General features: G+C 42.3%; 1 protein-coding gene across 2 annotated transcripts in view; it reads right to left on the reverse strand.

Annotated features, from left to right (window-relative positions):
* Window positions 1–22527, reverse strand: part of PTGFRN (prostaglandin F2 receptor inhibitor) — a 147225-nt gene that overhangs the window by 105187 nt on the left and 19511 nt on the right. Inside the window, exon 3 of one of the 2 annotated variants that reach the window (XM_081495376.1) lies at window positions 10273–10373. In XM_081495376.1, the coding sequence (XP_081351502.1) occupies window positions 10273–10336 (64 nt within the window). In that variant the 5' untranslated portion in view covers window positions 10337–10373. Of the gene's footprint in view, window positions 1–10272; window positions 10382–22527 lie in introns of both variants that reach the window. The other variant, XM_081495374.1, reaches the window with a different exon arrangement.

Here is a 22527-nt window from a genome sequence, read left to right on the forward strand (position 1 = left end):
TGCTCAGTAAAAGAAGACAATCACAAAAGGATGAATAGGATCCTACTTATGTGTGGTACCTGGAATAGTCAAAGTGATAGAGATAGAGAGAAGAATGGTGATTGCCAGGGAAAGTAGGGAATGGAGAGTTAATACAGAGAGAGGGTCAGCTGTGCTGAGGAAAAGGTTCTAGACATGGATGTTGGTGCTGAGTGCCCAACAATGTGAATGTGCTTAATGCCACTGAATTGTGCACTTAAATGGTTCAGATGGTAAACTTCTGTATATTTTACTACAAAAATTAAATGAAATGCATTAAGTAATTTAGTTATTCACTTAGTTAATGAGCATTTATGGGGAACTCATATGCCAGTGTTGTATTACTAGGCAGAACACAAAAAGAGAGTAAAAAATGTTACTGCTCCCAGAGAGGTCACCATCCAAGGTGCCAAATACAGTCTAGCCAAACTAGACTCATTTCTTTCCTAGACACTGTCAAGGGAATCCATAGATAGAAATCCATCTTTTTTTGCCAGACCTTTTTTTAAAATTCTTTCAAGTCTTAGTCCTCTCTACCTAGTCCCTTTCTCCCCTATACTTATATACACCTGTATGCCTTTACGAACCCTTATAAGATCATCGTGTAATCACTGGCCTGTGTATTTATCTCTTCTAGACTCTGATCTCCCTGATTCACCTCGCCCCTAACACCAGAAATGTTGTATTCATGTGTCAGAGAATGTGGGATGAGCCTTGTTACTCCAAATGTGGTCTGAGAACCAGCTATATCAGCATCACTTGGAAGCTTATTAGCAATGCAGGCTCTGAGACCCCACTCAGACCTATTTAATCAGAATTTGCATTTTTATAGGCGCCCCAGATGATCTGATTGGATTCTCTGATGGCTCAGATGTAGAGTCTGCCTACAATTCAGGAGACCCGGCTTCGATCCCTTGGTCGGGAAGATCCCCTGGAGAAGGAAATGGCAGTCCACTCAGTATTCTTGCCTGGAAAATCCCATGGGCGGAGCAGCCTGGCAGGCTACAGTCCATGGGATCACAAAGAGTCAGGCTCGACCGAGTGCCTTCACTTTCACTTTCAGATGATCCGCACTTACATTCCAATTTGAGCACCCTTGGGGGAGGGGGATAGAGGTTAACATAGGTGGGTGGGGAGCATGTACTTAGGTGTGTGAGTTCACACACACTTTTTTGTAGGATCTGACCACCCCCCTAAGGAGAACCTAATTGGCAGCCTCTGGAAGCATCCCCTCTAATTATTCAACCCACCTCTAGATAGATTAACCACAACTTTCTTCCCAGTGACTGAACAGAACTTAAGCAAGAAGTAGAAGAAAATGAGCCGTCATACAGAGGATTCCAGCCTGCCCTGGTGAGGCTCCATTCAGCACAATGGAACAGTTACTACTTCCTCACATTAAATCTTAATACCACAGCAAAGCTGACATGGCAAAATCCCTCGCCTAGTAAAGATTTCTGCTTTCTGGTGGACTGTTTATTTCTTTCAAGGAAGAATTTCAAAGAGTCACATGGTTGTAAAGGTAAATTTTTAAGATTCTACTTTAATACCTCCATTTCACAGGAGAGCAAACTGAAGACCAAGTGAAGTTGGAGGAGCTTGACCTGACTTGGCCCCTAGGATCAAGGCTAGACTGAAGCTGTGAGCACCCGGCAAATTAATGAGTTGATGTCCCTTCAACTTGTTATTTTTGAAATATTTGTTCAACATTTATCTGGTATTCCATGGATGAACTGATCTTCTATTAATCAAAATTGCGTACAGAGATGGATCCTATTGTTAATTTTTATCTACTGGCCAAAACAGAGTCTTCGTACCAAAAAATCCTGGTAAAATATTTTCCGTTTTTCTGATGTTCTTATTCTCACTTCCATTTTCTTTTACAATTTTCTAAACATGACAGCTTCATCATGGGAATATGAAGGGGTTTGCAATTTAAATAAAAAGAATTAGATTACTTGATCTTAGTAAGTAGCACTATTTGCCCCTATTCAGGTTCAGTATTCATCTAATTGTGACTGCTAACTTCAGATATGGTTGGATCAAGCACGTGTATGTGGCACTTCTGTGTACAATCCACAGAGATAGGTCAATTTGGCAGAGTGGGCTTTTTTATTTTAATTTAAGTGTACTTGATTAACAGTGTTGTGTTAGTTTCTGATATACAGTAAAGTGATTCAGTTATATATATATATATATATTTATTTATGTATATTCCTTTTTATATTATTTTCCATTATGGTTTATCATAGGATATTGAATAAAGTTCCCTGTGCTACACAGTAGGACTTTGTTGTTTATCTGTTTTGACAGACTGTTTTTAAATTTAGTACTCAAGGGTGTTGTGTGTTTTGTGGAGACAGACCAATAGTCACATGACTTCAGGGGAAATCTAAATTAAGTGGCAATCATTCCAATTTATAATAGCAGTGTTCTGTTACCCTGGGCAGTTGCTTGGCTGGATCTTATTAATCCAGCTCTGACTGCAATCTAGGCATCCGGGCATATCTGGAAAATTAAAGGGACAGGCTTCCAGGAGACTATTTGCATGAAGGGCCAAGGAGGGCCGTGGAAGAAAGGATTACTGGAAAAAGAGGCATACTGATGAGTCAGACCCACAAACTTGTCTCAGCACCTCCCATTTTCTAGTGGCAGCTCCATTTGCCCTAGGGACCTTTGGAAGATTCCCTGGCTTCTCCCGCTTCCTCTTCTTACCGTTTAAGGGTAGACCTGATCCAGAATGTGGCTCTGGCACTGAGGAGTAGTGAGCTCAGTGCTCTTCACCACAGGTACCAGCAGCAGAACATCAGGGGACCCATGGAGACCAGAGAAGGAGAGGAGGAGCATGGAGGATGTCACATGGGACTTGGAAGGACTTGTTGATGAGCACAGGTAAGCCTTCCCAAGGTACCCAGGATAGGACCAGGGAGCCAGCTATAGCACTATCAGGGTTAGTCTATTTATTTCCTATGCTCTCTTGTTCTGATGGAAGAAACAATAAACCAGGAGTCAGGACCTCTGCTTTTTCCTACTCAGGTGACCATTGGCATTTAGTGATCTCTCTGATCCTCACTTTCCTCTTTTGTAAAACAGGACTCTAATAGTTGCCTAATCCCTTTCCAAGAATATTGAGTTTCATGTGATATAAAGTACTTGAAGGACTTCCCTGGTGGTCCAGTGATTAAGAATCTGCCTGCCAGTGCAGGAGATATGGGTTCGATCCCTGGCCTGGGAAGATTCCACATGCTGCAGGGCAATTGAATCCACTGACCCTGTACACCACAACTACTAAGCCTGATTTCTAGAACCCACGAGCTGCAACTACTGAAGCCACACGCCTTAGAGCCTGTGCTCCACAACAAGGGAAGCCACCACAATGAGAAACTTGTGCCACACAACTGGAGAGTAGCCTCCGCTCACTGCACCTTCAGAAAGCCCGTCACAGCAACCAAGACCCAGCACAGCCATAAAAAAAAAAACAAAAAAAAAACTTGAAAAGTGTTTTGCTAACAATAAGCAAAAGTAAGGTATTAACCAGAAGAAAGTCAACCCCCAAGGTTATGGCCTGAGAGAGAAGGCTGTCGACTAAGATGAGAGAGGCCCCTAGGAACCCAAAGTTAGAAATTTTACATTTGTGCTAAAGGAACAAAGAAATACTATGAGACAGCTAACCCCAGCTGCTTGACAGAGGAGCTGAGTGTGAATGGTGCCCCCTGGAATTGTGTGACACAGGGCTCATGTTCTTCGGGCCCCCACATCTCCTTGCGTTGTATTAAAACTTGATTGTGTGTTTGAATCACCTGCACTAGACTTGATTTTATTTGACTGTCAGCAGAGGTACTTTTGGCGGGGGGGGGAGGAAGCTAAGGAAGAATTATAAACAATGGGCAAAATCTCTGAGTGGACATGTCTATCTACATATTATCCAGGGTGGTAGCCAAAAAAAGCTTAACCCAAGATCTCGTAGAGCCGCATGTCACATCCTGTCTAGAAGAGGGTTTTCCCAGGCAGGCAGGAGGCTGTCTCAGTATTCTGTAGTCATTGCCATTATGTCATAGTCTCAGGTTCTTTGATAGACCGGTAACATACAGAGAAGTACAGGTTATGGCATGCAGTGCTTCAACAGGCTCTGGGCCACACAAACCAAAGTAGTGACTTGAATGGTAGAAACCTTCTGTAAGAAGTTAAAGTGGCCTTGGTTATGTCAGAAATCATTGTTAGCCTCACCAGTGGATCCTATCACAATGAAAAATTTGGGTGTTCTTTCAGGTTAGGAAGGGTGTCCTTTCCTTTGGAAGGAATACTACAGAATGCTATGCTAATCACATTTGGACAAAAAGTATTGCAGATATTTCCGTGTTCTACACAGAAAGCCTCAGCAGTGAAACCAGAAAATGCAATCTTGGCAGGAACCGCTGGGGTTCCTGGAAACCCATTCAGTGCAGACACCTGGGCCCAGATCCTTGGAGCAAAAGAGGTATTCCCTTCTCATCCTGGCCAGTGACAGCTGCTTTGTGGTCCACTGCCCAGGATCTAAATGGTTCAGTTGTCAATCAAACAACCTTCAATCAGTCGTCAAGCTCTAAATTTCTATGAGTCTGTCATCAAATTCTCCATTTGTAACTAAGTATCCAAGAGTCTATCCCTGACTCTATGGAAGTTATAGGGTCTCCTTCCCATCTCCCATTCTCCCAAGAGCTTATCTGTTTGAAAAACCAGTGAATAAAACTAAAGAGCATCTATTTAACATTTTCTGTTAAAGCCTTGCAAGCAAATTACTTTTCCAGATAACTGAAACTTACTTCATTAAGTGCCAAGGATTTATTTGAATTTGTTTTGATGGAAATCTTTTCAAAATGTATTATACAGCTCTCTATTTTCTTTTTTCTTTTTTTTAATTAAGACTAGGGAGATTTATTAATCTTTTCAGGAACTCTGATACAAAGCACAGTAAAAGGCCACAGACCAGTAAATAAACACCATGGTTTTTGGCTCTTTCACAACTGCTGCTACAGCCATAAGAGCAAAACACCCTTTTTCATCACTTTGAACTTGAAGAGTACAAATGGCAAATAAAAAGCTTTAGTCACTTCTCTGATTTAAAAGTTTAATAAAGCTTTAAGTGTTTGCTGGTTTAAATATTACCTACCTAAAAAAAATACTTAAAAAAAAATTTTAACGTGAGATTTATAGAGAAAGTGACTTGGTTTTGAAGGCAGTGCAGTTGGTTCCTATGCCATAAGAAACTTACCCTCCAGATTTATGAATTAGTAAAGTAACAAATTGTATTATAGACCCGAGTCACATAAATTTATATGTTATTAGCATTATCTTTAAATTTACAATATAAACAAAACTGTGTATATATATATTAGCTTTGTTTTCCAAAATAATAGGCAACTCATTAGCCAAAGACACCATAGTCTACAAAACAAAAAGGCACATCTGTATAGATTCATGCTCTTATTCCCTCTGTGATTGGGTTAGGTAGTCTACATTTTGACCAAATAATAAATACAGTGTATTCTGTTATTTTCATTCTATTTTTCACTTTTATCTTTAGCAGCAAATTCTGGCATTTAAGACATGGCATTAGAGTTTAAGAACAGTGGGTGTTATTTACAATTTTCCTAAATGTAAAAACTAGAAGATGGTCAAAGAGGCTTAAAAATCTGTATCACCACACACCCCCATATGTGTGTAAATTCACTGCCTTAAAAAGTCTTGAATTCTACCTCTATTTTCTTAAAGTTATGGTACTGAACATGATGTAGTCTTTATTTTTTTAATGGAAACAAGTCTTTATTAAGTAACTTTTAACATCAGAAAAATTAATAAAACTCTTGCAGTTCTCTTTACAGCAAACATATCATATCAGCGCTTTGGCTATCTTAAAAGCCCTTTACCATAAAATATTTGGTTTTAAAGTTTACTCAAATAGAATGTATAATCCCTATGACTCCCCTACATATACATAACAAAAGAGTGCAGTAAAGTTAGTAAATACTAAACTGTATTGACAATTTATCATTCTCAGTTTGTGGTTTTTAGAAACAGTACAAGTACCTAATACATGTCGATTCCTTGGCTTATTAGTTGCAGTGTACAGTGCAACAAAATACAAACTACATACTGGGTGAACCTCCATTTTATCTACAAGACAGCAGCTGAAGATTAGATTTCAATACTGACATTTAACTATCCTACAAGCAATTAGCATTACCTCGGAGAAGGCAATGGCACCCCACTCCAGTACTCTTGCCTGAAAAACCCCATGGAAGGAGGAACCTGGTAGGCTGCAGTCCATGGGGTTGCTAAGAGTCGGACACGACTGAGCGACTTCACTTTCACTTTTCACTTTCATGCATTGGAGAAGGAAATGGCAACCCACTCCAGTGTTCTTGCCTGGAGAATCCCAGGGACGGGGGAGCCTGGTAGGCTGCCGTCTATGGGGTCTCACAGAGTCGGACACGACTGAAGTGACTTAGCAGCAGCAGCAGCAGAAATGTAACCTTTCTTTCAGTTACTATTCATTTGCAACTATTTGTTCAACAGATGTTTTCTACGTAACTAGTATTGATTAGACACTCCTAATTCCTGGGAATACAGTGCACTGTACATAAATTCCGTCCTCTAAGAGCTTCCAGGCGATGGAGGAGATAGAGAAGTTAACAAGCAGTTGCTGTACAGCAAGCTACTACCCTGGTAGGGTACAGGGAGAGGAGGACTTTAATCTCGAGGTCAGGAAAGGCTTCCAAAGGCCCTTGCAAGTGGAAACTGAAGTACCGGCAGAATTTAGTTGAAGCAGGAATGAAGAACTGAAGGGCATCTTTCAAGAAGCTGCTACTGCTGCTAAGTCGCTTCAGTCGTGTCCGAATCTGTGCGACCCTATGGACAGCAGCCCACCAGGCTCCTCTATCCATAGGCCTCTCCAGGCAAGAATACTGGAGTGGGTTGCCATTTCCTTCTCCATCTTTCAAGCAGAGAGAACTGCAAAAGCAAATGCCAGACGTACTATGAAGTTTGATGGAAAACGCAGAGAAGACCAAGGGAGTGGGGGGTGGGGGCATGCAGTAGGGGGGATGTGCTGTGATGAAACCACAGGGCACCTAGTGCAAAGAAGGCTAGAGTCTGGAGACATTAACAGAACCAGGACACCAAGAGCTTCCTATGTCTTTGGATACCAATTGGATCTTCATCTTCTTTTCAGTCTGTGCACAGCACAATTTGACTTATCAGCAAACAAATGTTAATTGGCCACCTACCAAATGCCAGGTGTTGATAATAATAATTGCTAACCAAGAGTGCTTACTATATGCCAGACATGTCTCTAAGAACTTTTGAAGGTTGCCTTTTTAAACCTTAGGAAATGGGCATTACGCCCAGGGGATTTCCCTGGTGGCACAGTGGATAAGAATTCACCTGCCAATGCAGGGAACCCAAGTTTGATCCCTGGTCTGGAAAGATTCCACATGCCAAGGGCCAGTTAAGCCTGTGTACCACACCTACTGACCCTGCATGCCTAGAGCCTGTGCTCTGCAACAAGAGAAGCCACCACAATGAGAAGTCTGCGCATGACAATAGCACTCACTCACCACAGCTAAAGAAAGCCTGTGCAAAGCAATGAAGACCCAGAGGAGGCAAAAATAAAATAAATAAATAAATAAATAAAAATTAAAAAAAAATACTATGCCCATTCTACGGATGAGGAAATTAAAACTGCAAGAACTTAGGCAGCTTGCTCATAGCTACCCTGCTCACCTGACCCATGCCATAGTAGGTGCCACAGATAATGAAGACATATCTAGGCAAAGTTTTGTAAAAGTGCATGGCATTTTTTAAATGATCTCCACCATCATTTCTGCCTTACTCTATGGATCAAAGCAGTCCCAAAGATCCTCCCAAGTAAAGGGGACTTTGACTTCACCATTGGATAGGAGGAGAACCAATGTCACATTGTCAGAAGAGCATCAGGGCTAGGAGATATTTTGGCTCCCATGTTTGGAAAATGCAGTCTGCCTGGAGGTACCTTGGGAAAAGGTCCACAGATGGAAGGGCTTGACCCACTGCCTGGCCAGGCCCATCATTCAGTGCACAAACTACAGAAATTCATGCAGCAACCTTGGGCCCATCAGTTTTGTTTTGGGAGACCCTGGCCTGGGTGAATCACTGAGGGAGGGAGTGTTTTCTGAATCTCCTTACTGAACCACCTGGGATCATTTTTACCTTACATTGCCAAGGTCTTATTAGCAAGACTGGTGTAGCTAGGTGCACAGGTAGAAATACCCAATGATGTGAGGGTCTCCAGTCTACCAAGCAGTGGGGGAAGCTGCAAGTGAGGGGTGGTTATGGGGGGTGGGGCAGACAGTGGGCGGTAGTTGTAGTGTTTGTCCCTGAGAGTTGATGATACTTGAGTCACTACCTCTCCCCAGTAGGTTGTATTTCATTAATTACAAACATAGTGGTTACTCTTCGAGAGCGTATTTGGGAAGGAGTATCCTGCAAAATTCTGAAAGAGATGGGAATACCAGACCATCTGACCTGTCTCTTGAGAAACCTGTATGCAGGTCAGGAAGCAACAGTTAGAACTGGACATGGAACAACAGACTGGTTCCAAATAGGAAAAGGAGTACGTCAAGGATGTATATTGTCACCCTGCTTATTTAACTTATATGCAGAGCACATCATGAGAAATGCTGGGCTGGAAGAAACACAAGCTGGAATCAAGATTGCCGGGAGAAATATCAATAACCTCAGATACGCAGATGACACCATCCTTATGGCAGAAAGTGAAGAAGAACTAAAGAGCCTCTTGATGAAAGTGAAAGAGGAGAGTGAAAAAGTTGGCTTAAAGCTCAATGTTCAGAAAACTAAGATCATGGCATCTGGTCCCATCACTTCATGGGAAATAGATGGGGAAACAGTGGAAACAGTGTCAGACTTTATTTTTTGGGGCTCCAAAATCACTGCTGATGGTGATTGCAGCCATGAAATTAAAAGACGCTTACTCCTTGGAAGGAAGGTTATGACCAACCTAGATAGCATATTTAAAAGCAGAGACATCACTTTGCCAACAAAGGTCCGTCTAGTCAAGGCTATGGTTTTTCCAGTGGTCGTGTATAGATGTGAGAGTTGGACGGTGAAGAAAGCTGAGCGCCGCAGAACTGATGCTTTTGAACTGTGGTGTTGGAGAAGACTCTTGAGAGTCCCTTGGACTGCAAGAAGATCCAACCAGTCCATCCTAAAGGAGATCAGTCCTGGTTGTTCATTGGAAGGACTGATGTTGAAGCTGAAACTCTATACTTTGGTCACCTCATGCGAAGAGTTGACTCATTGGAAAAGACCCTAATGCTGGGAAGGATTGGGGGCAGGAGGAGAAGGGGACGACAGAGGAAGAGATGGTTGGATGGCATCACCGACTCGATGAACATGGATATGGGTAAACTCCAGGAGTTGGTGATGGACAGGGAGGCCTGGCGTGCTGCGATTCATGGGGTCGCAAAGAGTCGGACACGACTGAGCAACTGAACTGAACTGAACTGAACTGATCCTGGAAAAGACTGGAATTGCTGGTAGTACAGTGGATGGAGGCTCAATGTATCCAGGTAAGCATTGTGTCAGTTGCTGATTTCTAGCCAAGATAAAAAAGCGAGAAATTGTAAATACACACACACACACACACACACACACACACACACCCCAGGACTCACTGGATGGCTGAATCTGTTTTATTGTAGCGAGTGGTCAGAGAAGTGAAACAGTGGAACAGAGGCTCAGATAGGTAAATTGCAGAGGCTCCTAAACATGCTAGTATCTTCTTACTTAGACCAGTCATTTCCAAACAGTTTTGATCATACAATCCAATAATATGACATTTTTTGAGCACCTCTTGTTGAAATGAGTACTCATCATGGATATACTAATAAGTGGTGTACATTATACAATCTTTCCAAGAAGAGAATTAAGGCAGAGGCCAGATAATTATTAAAGATAATCCCTAATTATCTTTATTTTAAAAAATTTTTTCTAATTAATTTTTTTCTGTATCCCAACAGATGAGCACACACACCTAATGTTAGAGGCCACTGGTTCAGACAATGCTTTGAAGGGTCTTGATCCTAGAAGAGACAAGGTCAAGGTGGCATAGGAGGAAATCTAAGTTGGTGGTGCTTATTATCTCTAGACCTCGGTGGGCCCTAGCCCTTGCTGTGGTTTTGTTACCAAAGAGAATCCATTATTCAAGAGTGAACTCACCCGGCTCCTTCCTGGCTTTCCCCATCTCTCTCCTTTCCCAGCTCTTCAGGGTTGGAATACTCATTGCATTGTTCCAGCCACTGAACAAACTGCATGGAGATCTGTAGACCTGCAACATATCAAATAAAGGAAAATCATGTCTCATCCTGTCAAAGTTTTTTCCTTGATCCAGCCTGAAAAGATACCCAGTCTGTCTTCCTTTGCTACCATGTACTACAGTTTCTTTCATCACCAAAATCTTGATAGCTCCCTTTCTCTGGCGGCTTGTGTTGGAACCTTGTGAATCACCCGGTGGGCCAATACTGCTGTTCTGCGTAGGCGAATGTCTGATAATATTGTGTAATATGAGTTCAACAGTGTGAATACGCACAGCTGTCGAATGTTAATTCTCTCGGCAGGCTTTAAAACACAAGCACAAGTCAGTCCTAAAGTCATTCTTTGGGATGTCTGGTCCTCTTGTTTGTCAGTAACCCCAAGGCTGGGGGTTGGTTGGAGTCCATGGAAAGCCTGTCTGCCTACCCTCTTTCGTTACTGTTACCTTTTGGAGGATGTGGTTATTTATGTATTCATTTTTACTGGCTGATGTTGGGAATCCAGGTTTAATTGGTTTTTCAGAGTCTCTTGGGGAGGTGGGCTTAAGGTGGGTGGCAATGAATAAGCCACAGCCTTGCTGTGGTTCTAGGACCAGACTAGGGTGAGGAAAGTGAGGTGCCCAGGGTGCTGAGCTTTAGGAGGTATCAGTCTTAGCATCACCCACATGCAGGGCTGGCACCTGAGACAGATGCCTCTTCAAATCTTGCCTTGCTCTTGGGGTCCCTTTCCTCTCCAGGCTGACTGTTGTTGTTCATTGTTCAGTGACTAAGTCATATGTCTAACTCTTTGAGACCCCATGGACTGCAGGACGCCAGGCTTCTCTGTCCTTTACCATCTCCTAGAGCTTGCTCAAACCCATGTTCATCAAGTTGGTGATGCCATCCAACCATCTTGTCCTCTGTCACCCCCCTCTCCTTCTCCCTTCAATCTTTCCCAGCATCAGGGTCTTTTCCAATGAGTCGGCTCTTCGCATCAGGTGGCCAAAGTATTGGAGCTTCGGCTAGACTGACTTAGTGCCCAGGATAGAACTGTTGAGATGTGAGGAGATGGATGACTTTTTTTGCCAGGGTTTAAGCTGAATCCCATCTGGTCTAAGTATACACCAGACTCTGAGGTTTTAGTCCAGAGGGGCTGAGCCCAGATGGAGTTGGGAATGTAGCCCATGGTGATTCAGAGTTTTGAAAGTCTCTGAGGCTAGGAAAAATGAAATCGCAGAGATTGGGGGAGGAGAAATAATTCATGTCTCTTGCATACACACACGTCATCGCGGCCCGTGGTAAGTGGTTGGTGGCAGTTCCTTTGCTTGTGGGGAGCATTTGAGTCATTCACCTGCATCCTGCTGGCTTAAGGAGCCCTGGCCTTTTAAGCTCTGACCAGTGGGCCATCTGTTACTGAGTTAAAAATGTTACTTCTGCAAATTGGCTGCTCTCTCTGCTCAGTTTCTAGCACATTGGCACCAATAGTTTGAGTATAATTCCGTTTGCTCTTTCATTCCTTCCAGGTCCTTCAGTAAAGAATAGCATCTCATGAAATCCTTCCAGCTCACACAATTCTAACCTTTGAGTCAACTTTGATGGTTGGTCCAGGGGTATCAAAATGGCTCCAAATGCACAGATTAAGCAGCTCTCTACTGTCTGAATACAATTGAAGTATCCAAGAAAAGGACAAAAATGGAAGCAAAGATTGTCTTTTTTGCTTTGTTTCTTTCTTATGAAATGGTGACAAGCTGGAATCAATCTAAATACTCAAAACAAGGAACTGGCTAAGTCAATTATGGTGTAGCAACTTGAGGAAATGCTATACAGCAATTAAATTACGTAAGAAAATGACCTATGAAAATATCTTTATAATGTTACACTTAAATCCAGAATACAGAACTATATATTCACTGTATGAAATATGTGAGTGCATGAACAGAAGGAACATGCATGCATAAAATTGTTTGCATGGGTGTGGTGACTTTTTTTTCTCATTTAAACATGCTCTTAACGATGTTATCTATATAATGATATTGGTGTCCTAAAAATTTCTAAGTACTTTGAAAAAAAAGTAACACGATCTGATGAAGACTAGAGATTAGTGTCATTCAGTCAATGTCCAGACCCCAGTGTGACAGGCTGGAGTGTGGGCTCTGGCTTCTTCTTTTTTTAGTTCTTTTTGTTTATTTAAAGAATTTATTTGAAACATGTACACCCATGGTAGATTCATGTCAATGTATGGCAAAACAAATACAAAAAAAAAAAAGAATTAAAAATTATAAAATAAAAAAAAAAGTCAAAAAAAAAAAAAAAGAATTTATAATTTATTTGGCTGCACCAGCTCTTAGTTGAGGCATAAGGGGTCTTAGTTCCGGGATTGAACCCAGGTCCCTTGCATTGGAAGCATGGAGTCTTAGCCACTGGACCACCAGGGAAGTTCCTGGGCTCTGGCTTCTAACTGTCTGGGTTGAGACTCAAATTTGCCACTTTGTCGAAACATGATCTTGAGTATATTCTTATCTCATCTGTCAAATAGAGATAAGAATGGTGTCTGTTTCATAGGCTATTACAAGTTGCTGTGAGTTAGTGTATGTAGACTGCTTAGAAAAATTCCTGGCCCAGAGTGAGCACTCAGCAGATATTAGCTCTCGTGATTATACTGTGGATGCAAGAAAACATCAGCCTGGGCAGAAAGCTTAAGTCGGAGGAATTTCTCTGGCTTGACCATGACCCATTCTCATAGGTCTTCTCTGACTTTTTTTCCAGGACGATTCATGAATATTTGGAAAGAGAGGGGGTCCTTGCTGCCTCAGCTGGCTGGCAAAAAAGAAGCCTCCCCACTGCCCCTGGCTACCACTCTTGCTGAGTCCTGCTGCCCACCGTGGAGAGGCTGGTTATCCCTTCCAAGGACAGAGAGGCACCCGCTGCTGAAGCTGCAGGGCTGGCAGTCAGGGTGGCAGCTACTGCAGATGCCACAGCTGGGGCCATCTCCTGCGGATGCCCACAGTCACATGCAGGTTGCCCCCTGTTAGTCTCCTCTGTGCGCCACCACCTTGTCCTGGGGAGAGCAAGGCTTTCACTTTTCATGTGTGTGCGGCCCACTCACCCTCAGTCCGTGGGGACGGGGGCAGGCCTGAGTGACAACACTGCTACTCTTCGCCCTGCCCCTCCTTCTACCGCTGAGTCAGTGATGAGCCACACACTGTGTGTGGCTGACTCTCCCCTTGTTCCCAGGAGGCCCCACCTGTCTTCTTGCCAGCCACCTCACACTTCCCAGCAGGGCAAGCCCAGACCTGACCGTATCCTCACAGGAGGACAGTTCTGCTCCAGCTGGGACCCCATGCAGCATGAAACCGGACTGACATCCAACCTGGAGAAAACATCTGGATGCAAGAAAGAGGAACAGATGCCCAGACAGACCAAGGGCAGGGATGGTCAGTGTGGGAGGCGAGTGCCTGAGGCTGCTGCTGACTGGACACGAAGGGTGAGGAGAGGAGGAAGGATGAGAGGCAGATGCTAAAAAAGGGAGGTCCCCAGCAGATGCTAAAAAAAAAAAAACCCTCAAGCTCATTTGCACACATCAGCTTCAATCTCCCCAGAGTATCTTCCTCAATCCTTACCTCTCCATACCACCCCCCTGATTCTTTTCTGGCTTCTAATCTTCACAAAAGAAAAGTGTTTGAGGTTGGGGGAGGCCAGGGGCTGTTCATTAGTGTGACTGTCTTACATACCTTGTTCTAGAGACAGACCTACTATTCGAGTAATGCTTTCTCTCCCCTTCACCAGAGTGGGATTAGAAATGGGGACAAATTTCCTTACTAAAGGGGAGGGGGTGTGTTTGAGGAAAACTGGATGTTGTGAAAAGGGAAGAAGAGAGAACAGTAAAAAGCCCTGGTGGAAATAAAGTGCTCCACCAGTCCTGTATCCATTAAAGTAATAACATCGTTGCATGGCAGGTTTATCACTCCCTTACAGCTCCTCAGCGTGGGAGCTGTGCCTCTTTTTAAAAATGAGAATGGAGTTGCGAGCTGCTGCTCCAGTGTGGAAGGGCAGGTCTCCCTGTCTCTCCCCTTCAGTGATCCTCCCTCAACACCACCCCCAACCTTGGACTTCTCCCAGCCTCTAGGACCATCACGAAAATTCATTTCACTCTTTAATTAGATTTCATGGAGTAAGGGATTGGGAGGGGTGCTGGGAAAGGCATTCATATGACCTCTTTCTGTAGAGAGGGGTAATGCTGTTGATAGGGGAGGTGGGACAATGGTTGCCATGGAGACATATTCCCAGACATACAGACACACACACTCATTTAAATGCCTTTTTTTTTTCCAGCAGGGGAAGGATCCGGTGCCCTATTTTTAGTGTCAGATTTCAGCAAAACAATTCACTTTCATTTCATCACACACACTGCTGGGTTTTAAAGTAGGTCACATTTTCTAACCATATCAAGAGCTCAGATCTGTCTTGCTCAAGCAGCGTAAGGTTCCACAGAAGATTTTACTGATTGAGACGGAGATCTCAGACTCGCCTTGGTACAGTTTCCTTTCATCTCTATTTGACAGGCATTAGAATAGGCAGAATGAAGAGCTGTAGGTAAATTTACATTTTAAAGACTAATACAAAATGTCTAAGCAGTGATGATGGTAAGGGGAGGCATAGAAATTAAAAACGACAAACTGGTCTGTTATTCTGTTATCAGATTATCACTGATTATTATAAAAAATATTCCTTGAGTGCCAATCTACACAGTCCATTGGGGAAGAAATAAGTCCTGACTGGTAGCTGTCCAATTTAAATCTTTAATCTTTATTCCAGCTTGACACGGTATGCTAGAATATGTGAATCCAGAGTTTGGGGTTTTATTTCTGCTCCATGCCAAATTGCAGTTTTTAAGTGTTTTTGTCTGCATTTCTTGCTTCGTGCTCTTTGCCAAATTTCACAGCCCCTTGGTGACCGGAATACCCTATTGACTGGAATGAGCACTGGACACTCCCCAGCAGAATTAGCCTGAAGCAAGACTGTGAATTGGCCCAGAATTTCCAGTCGCCCTAAACTCACCCACTTCCCCAGATGGTGTCAGTGCCTCCTCTTCCTTGCATTTGGTTCTTTCCAAGGTGGCAATAAATCTAGAGTAATTTAGGAAGGATTACCCTCTCTTCCTTGAAACTGTTTTGTATCGAGTCCTTTTGTTTCTAATGGGGGAGTTATTTTTACACTGGCAGAGAAGGCTGGCTTCCCTTTCATAGCACTGAGTGGGAAACTGCCTGCATGTAGAATCAAAGGGTACCCTGTGGTCCACAGCCTTAAAAATATAATCGCCTGATAGAAAAAGGAAGACGGAAATGAAATCATCACGATAGAATACTAACAGTGTTATCCCAAGTAGAGAGAGATCAGTTGACTAATTTTCTCCTTCCTAACTTTTTGTATTTTCTAAACTTCATTGAGCATACACTGCCTCATCAATCAGGAAGTAATAAAAAAATGATAAACTCAGACAGGCACTGGCTTCAGGACCCCAGGCTATGCAATCAGCTATGCCAGGACCCAGTCTTTCCCACCAGTGGGCCAGCAGCATTTGCACCACATAAAGCCTGGCAGCAGACAGTGCCAGGGGCCAGCCCCACCTACCAGCATGCTCGCAGCAGTCAGCCCTGCCACCATAGCAGGGCACATGCACCCCACATACGAGGTACCCCTAAAGGATATAGTTCTGGTAACCAGAAGGGCGTGTGTTACTAGACCCGACAGAACATCTGCCTAAAGCTACTTCTCTAAGATTCAGGGCTTCCCAGGTGGCTCAGTGGTAAAGAATCCACCTGCCAATGCAGGAGATACAAGAGATACAGGTTTGATCCTTGGGTTGGGAAGATCCTCTGGGATAGGAATTGGCAACCCACTCCAGTATTCTTGCCTGGGAGATGCCATGGACAGAGGAGCCTGTCCACGGGAGCCAGTCCATTGGGTGGCAAAGAGTCAGACAGAACTGAGCACACGTGCACACGGAAGCAGCGAGATCAGAAAATGTAACCAATCTACATTATACACACAAATGAACATAGAGTATTAGGCTAAGTGAGGTGACAAAGGAATATGCTCCAAATGAAAGAATAAGATAAACCTCCAGAAACAGAACTAAGTAAAATAGAAATAAGCAATCTACCTGATAAAGAGTTCAAGGCAATGATCATAAAGATGCTAAATGAACTGGGGAGAAGAATGAATGAACACTGTGAGAAGCTTAACAAAGAGAAAATACAAAGAAGACCCAAACAAACCGAAGAATACAATAACTAAAATGAAAACTACACTAACAGGAATCAATGATAGATTAGATGAAATACAGGAAAGGATCAACAAGCTGATCTGGAAGACAGACTAGTGGAAGTCATCCAAGCTAAACAGAAATAAAAAAAAGAATTTTAAAAAATGAGTGATTTAAAAGACTAGTGGGACAACATCAAGCCTACTAACATTCACATTATACGTGTCCTAGAAGAAGAGAGAGAGAAAGGGGAAGAGAACTTATTTAAAGGAATAATAGCTGAAAACTTTCCTAACCTGAGAAGGGAAACAGACATCCAGGTCCAAGAAGTAAGAATTTCAAACAAGATGAACCCAAAGAGGTCTCCCCAAGACACATTGTAATTAAAATAGCAAAAATTAAAGATAAAGCGAGAATCTTTAAAAGCAGCAAGAGAAAAGCAGCTAGTTATGTACAAGGGAACTCCCATAAGGCTGTCAGTTTACTCATCAGCAGAAACTTTTCAGGCCAGAGGGAGTGGAATGATATATTTAAAGTGATGAAAGAAAAAGCTACAACCAAGAATACTCTAGCATTCAAGCAAGAATACTAGAGTGGGTTGCCATTTCCTTTTCCAGGGTATCTCCCCAACCCAGGGGTTGAACCTGCCTCTCTTTCATCTCCTGCACTGCAGGTGGATTCTTTACCACTGCCATTTAGTAAATACTAAATGCCAAACATTTTGTGTGTGTGTGTATATATATATATATATATATGTTAATATATATACATTATAAAATTATTATGCTCATTATACATGTATTTATACACATATATGTATATGTGTATATATAATCATATCTGTACAAGTAGTTTTATTTTTTAATCTATATTCTATAGTTAAGAAAACTGAGATTCAGTAAGGTAAAGTAATTTCCCTAAAGTCACAGAGGTAGTAAGTAATTGGAGTAGGGGATATTTGAACCCAGGTTTGTACAAAGCTTATGGTAGCTCCCTGGGGCTGTGGGGTTGAATTGGGGTATTGGACATCTGGTCCAGTCTCTCAGTTAAGGGATGAACATTGTCTAATATAGATACCCTATTGTCACACACATAAAACTCTATTCAATGAAAACTCTGAGTTTTGACTACCTAGAAAAATGTATTTTTCTGCTGTGTAGATTGCAGGTAGGCTCCATCACTCTTCATAGGAAAAGGTCCTATCCTATAGGTTGTTGTTGTTTAGTCTCTAAGTCATGTCCCATTCTTTTGCGATCCCATGGACTCCAGCCTGCCAGGCTCCTCTGTCCATGGGATTTCACAGGTAATAATACTGGAGTGGGTTGCCATTTCCCAGCCTATTCTCAGTAATGGCCGCTTTGTTTATGAAGACAGCCTCAGGTGGTCTGAAGCATGCTGCAACTAAGACCTGGCACAGCCAAGTAAATAAATAAATAAATATTTTAAAAGATTTATCCTAAAAGATGATGCTGTGAATGAGTTGCATTCAATATGCCAGCAAATTTGGAAAACTCAGGAGTGGCCATGGGACTGGAAGGTCAGTTTTCATCCCAATCCCAAAGAAAGGCAATGACAAAGAATGCGCAAACTACCGCAAAATTGCACTCATCTCACATGCTAGTAAAGTAATGCTTAAAATTCTCCAAGCCAGGCTTCAACAGTATGTAAACCGTGAAACTTCCAGATGTTCAAGCTGGATTCAGAAAAGGTAGAGGAATCAGAGATCAAATTGCCAACATCTGCTAGATTATCGAAAAAGCTAGAGAGTTCCAGAAAAACATCTACCTCTGCTTTATTGACTATGCCAAAGCCTTTGACTGTGTGGATCACAATAAACTGTGGAAAATTCTGAAAGAAATGGGCCTACCAAATCTGTGTGCAGGTCAGGAAGCAACAGTTAGAACTGGACATGGAACAACAGACTGGTTCCAAATAGGAAAAGGAGTATGTCAAGGCTGTATATTGTCACTGTGCTTATTTAACTTGTATGCAGAGTACATCATGAGAAACGCTGGGCTGTATGAAGCACAAGCTGGAATCAAAATTGCCAGGAGAAATATCAATAAGTTCAGATATGCAGATGACACCACCCATATGGCAGAAAATGAAGAAGACATAAAGAGCCTCTTGATGAAAGTGAAAGAGGAGAGTGAAAAAGTTGACTTAAAGCTCAACATTCAGAAAACTAAGATCATGGCATCCGGTCCCATCACTTCATGGCAGATAGATGGAGAAACAATGGAAACAGTGAGAGACTTTATTTTGGGGGGCTCCAGAATCACTGCAGATGGTGATTGCAGCCATGAAATTAAAGGACGGTTACTCCTTGGAAGAAAAGTTATGACCAACCTAGACAGCATATTAAAAAGCATAGATATTACTTTGCCAACAAAGGTCTGTCTAGTCAAGGCTATGGTTTTTCCAGTAGTCATGTATGGATGTGAGAGTTGGACTGTAAAGGAAGCTGAGTGCTGAAGAATTGATGCTTTTGAATTGTGGTGTTGGAGAGGCTCTTGAGAGTCCCTTGGACTGCAAGGAGATCCAACGAGTCCATCCTAAAGGAAATCAGTCCTGAATATTCATTGGAAGGACTGATGCTGAAGCTGAAACTCCAATACTGTGGCCACCTGATGTGAAGAGCTGACTCATTTGAAAAGACCCTGATGCTGGGAAAGATTGAAGGCGGGAGGAGAACGGGACAACAGAGGATGAGATGGTTGGATGGTATCACCGACTCAATGGGCATGAGTTTGAGTAAACTCCGGCAGTTGGTGATGGACAGGGAGGCCTGGTGTGCTGCAGTCCATGGGGTCGCAAAGAGTCAGACATGACTGAGCGACTCAATTGAACTGAACTGAAAAAAGGGAACAGAAGAATGAAAAAGAAAAAACATCTCTCTGCCAGACAATTTGATAGCTTGCTGCTACTGCTGCTGCTAAGTCGCTTCAGTCGTGTCCGACTCTCTGCGACCCTGTAGACGGCAGCCCACCAGGCTCCGCCGTCCCTGGGATTCTCCAGGCAAGAATACTGGAGTGGGTTGCCATTTCTTTCTCCAGTGCATGAAAGGGAAAAGTGAAAGTGAAGTTGCTCAGTCGTGTCTGACTCTTAGCGACCCCATGGACTGTAGCCTACCAGGCTCCTCCATCCATGGGATTTTCCAGGCAAGAGTACTGGAGTGGGGTGCCATTGCCTTCTCCGTGTGATAGCTTAGCTGTGTTAAAAAAAAAACAGTGTTGCTGTCTTTCCAAAATTTACTATTTCAGATAGCCTCAACTAAGTATCATTAAACCAGGGGAGGGATAGAAAAAGGGCAAAGGTCTACAATTCAAAGATCTAAGTCTTCAGGTTTAAAGCTAATTTTAGACGAGATCTTTGGTTGTTACTTGGGCATGGAACTGATAGAAGCCACATGGAAGAGAGGCCTACTGAGTTTTTGAGGGAATTGCAGGGCCAAAGACACCATAAGCCTAACCTGCAAAAGCCTGGGACTATTCAATGCCTAAAGCAAAACTTGTGTTTCCAAATCTGCATCAGCAGGAAATAGACTCTGAAAGCTGAGCAGCCCTCAAATGGCATACTTGCTCTTTGCTGGCCCAGCCATGGCCATGGAGGGTAATGGACACAAAAGAACCTCCCAGAGGACAGTTGGCTGACCTATTCTGTTTCAGAAGACAGTCTCCTCTATTTTTGCTCAATAGGATTTGATCAATGTTTTAGACTGTGACTTCTGAGGGTTTCCCATTTTCTGAATGGCACTTTAAATTAGAGTTTTCCTATTCTCACTCCAACACTGTATATGTAATGTGACAGGGGCAGATAAGTAGCTTTTTAGTTTGTGGTTTGAAAGATCCTGTAACATCACATCTGGACTCAAACAGGGAGACTACATATCACCCAAAATCTTGATTCTGAGCTGGAGACAATCCCAAGATAAGATTTGGGTGCTCCTTCTTTTGGGGACAGAGTGCATCCTAAGAGGAGGAAGAAGGGTACAAGTTTACTTTTAGGAAGTCAAAGGGGTAAATTATGGTAAAAACTGCTTAATTGTCCCAAAACATTAGTCTTCTTCAACTTTATAGCATTAGAACCCTTAATATTTAGCCAGGAGAGATGATCTCTTCTCTTTGTCTTTTTCTACCTTCTTTCTCCTGGCTGGAATGGGGATGAAGGGCTGGAGCTAAAGCAGCCATTTTGAATCATGAGATCATTTGGGAACTGGAAATTATGCCAGGCAGAAAATTAAGGAAAAAGAACCCGAGTCCCTGCTACTGTGTAGCACTTTACAATCTATGAACCATTTATCCAGCTTTATATGAAAGAGAAATAAATTTCTATGTTGTTTAAGCCACTGTTTTTGTTTGTTTGTTTGGGATCAGGAGAGAAGGGTAGGGATAGTTCAGCCTCCTTCTCTGAAGCCTAACTAGTACATGAGAAATTATTTTCTTGAGTTATCCCAATTTCCCCAAACAAGCATATTTTAGAGGCTGAAGACCAAAAAGATTCAGAGAAGCTATGAATTGAAGTAAATATGATACCACCTTTCCCTATGATACATAAGTTAGAGGAGGGCCCCATGCTCAGGGTGTTTACATTCTGTTATACTACAATTTATATCATCATCAGTACCTCCAGGAGACACTAATACCAAGGTATCCCTTGGTCTCAAAAATTTGCTTCACACCAGTTCACTTTTAAGAAAGACCTACATTAGTACCTGTTTTCCCTAACCAAAAGAAATCTGGAGAAGTTCTGCTTTACTGAACAATTATTTTACAGTGAGCTGTTTTAGAAGCAGCGTGCACCTGTAGGAATAAGAATGGCACTGCCAAGCTCCTTCCAGGGGATCTACACTCAGTATCAAACCACCATGGATGTGAACTGTGAGCATCTGTGCTGTATCTCAATTTATTTTGTGCATCTATTAGCAAGATGTGTCGTAAAGTAATTGCTTTTTGCTTCACACCACCTTGACTTAGGAAAGGTTTCTAGGAATTCTCTACTTTTGGATAGTTGGAGACAAGAGTACCTATCCCTCTGTATTGAGACATTGGAGCTTCAGAAATTAAATTCATTTACTTCTCTGAGTGTTAGCCAAGGAGCCTGTCTGCAAAGCCCCCTTTTTAGATAATTGTCTGCCAAGTTGGTTTAGGAAAAATTGCCCAACTGGCAAAGAATATCTGTGGCTCTGGAAAATGACTCAACTATTCCAAACTGTTTAAAAAGTAAATCCATTCTTAATATTCCAACAACTGTTTAAATTTTGTTCCATCTAGTTTGGTATAAATCTATTTTTACTTAACTCTTAATATCCTCATTGACTTCAGTTTTTATTCAGAAATTTTAATATTTGATTTCTTCCAAATGATATCTTATTAGTTCAATGCTGTTGCAGCTTGCCTCTGATGCACATCATTATTTAATCACTTCAGTATAGCATTGATTCAATGATTTTGCTCTTGGTTACCTAAATATTACTAGTTTCCTTCCATTTCCTCTCTTGTACAATGATAGTGCTTGTTTATAAAACTTCTTTGAAATTACTAAGAGGAAAGAGCTGCATCAAGATAAAGTGGTGTGTTGTTCTTCCCTTGGAAATATGCCTGGACTCAAATTTGAACTTGGGGTATAAATTGTAAAAGATTCTGCCAAGAGTACTCCAGTTCTGATAGGCAGTGCTAGATGAGTCTCTGCTTCCAAGCCAGGTCATTATGCAACTTGAGGGAGAGATGGGAAAGGAGAGTCAGGCAGGAGAAAGACAGGTTTTTTTTTATTCTATCATGAAGAAAAGAAAGTTGAATTCCATTTTCCCTTCTCTCCCTCCTTTCTTCCCCCCTCCTTTCCTTCCTTTTTTCCTTCTTTCTAAAGTTTCTAATTTCTTCCCTCCCACAACCTCCCCTCCCTTCCTGTTTTCCTTCCACC

The sequence above is a fragment of the Giraffa tippelskirchi genome, chromosome 5 (genome assembly GCF_054371585.1).
Source record: "Giraffa tippelskirchi isolate mGirTip1 chromosome 5, T2T-mGirTip1v1.2.pri, whole genome shotgun sequence".
Lineage (NCBI taxonomy): Eukaryota > Metazoa > Chordata > Mammalia > Artiodactyla > Giraffidae > Giraffa > Giraffa tippelskirchi.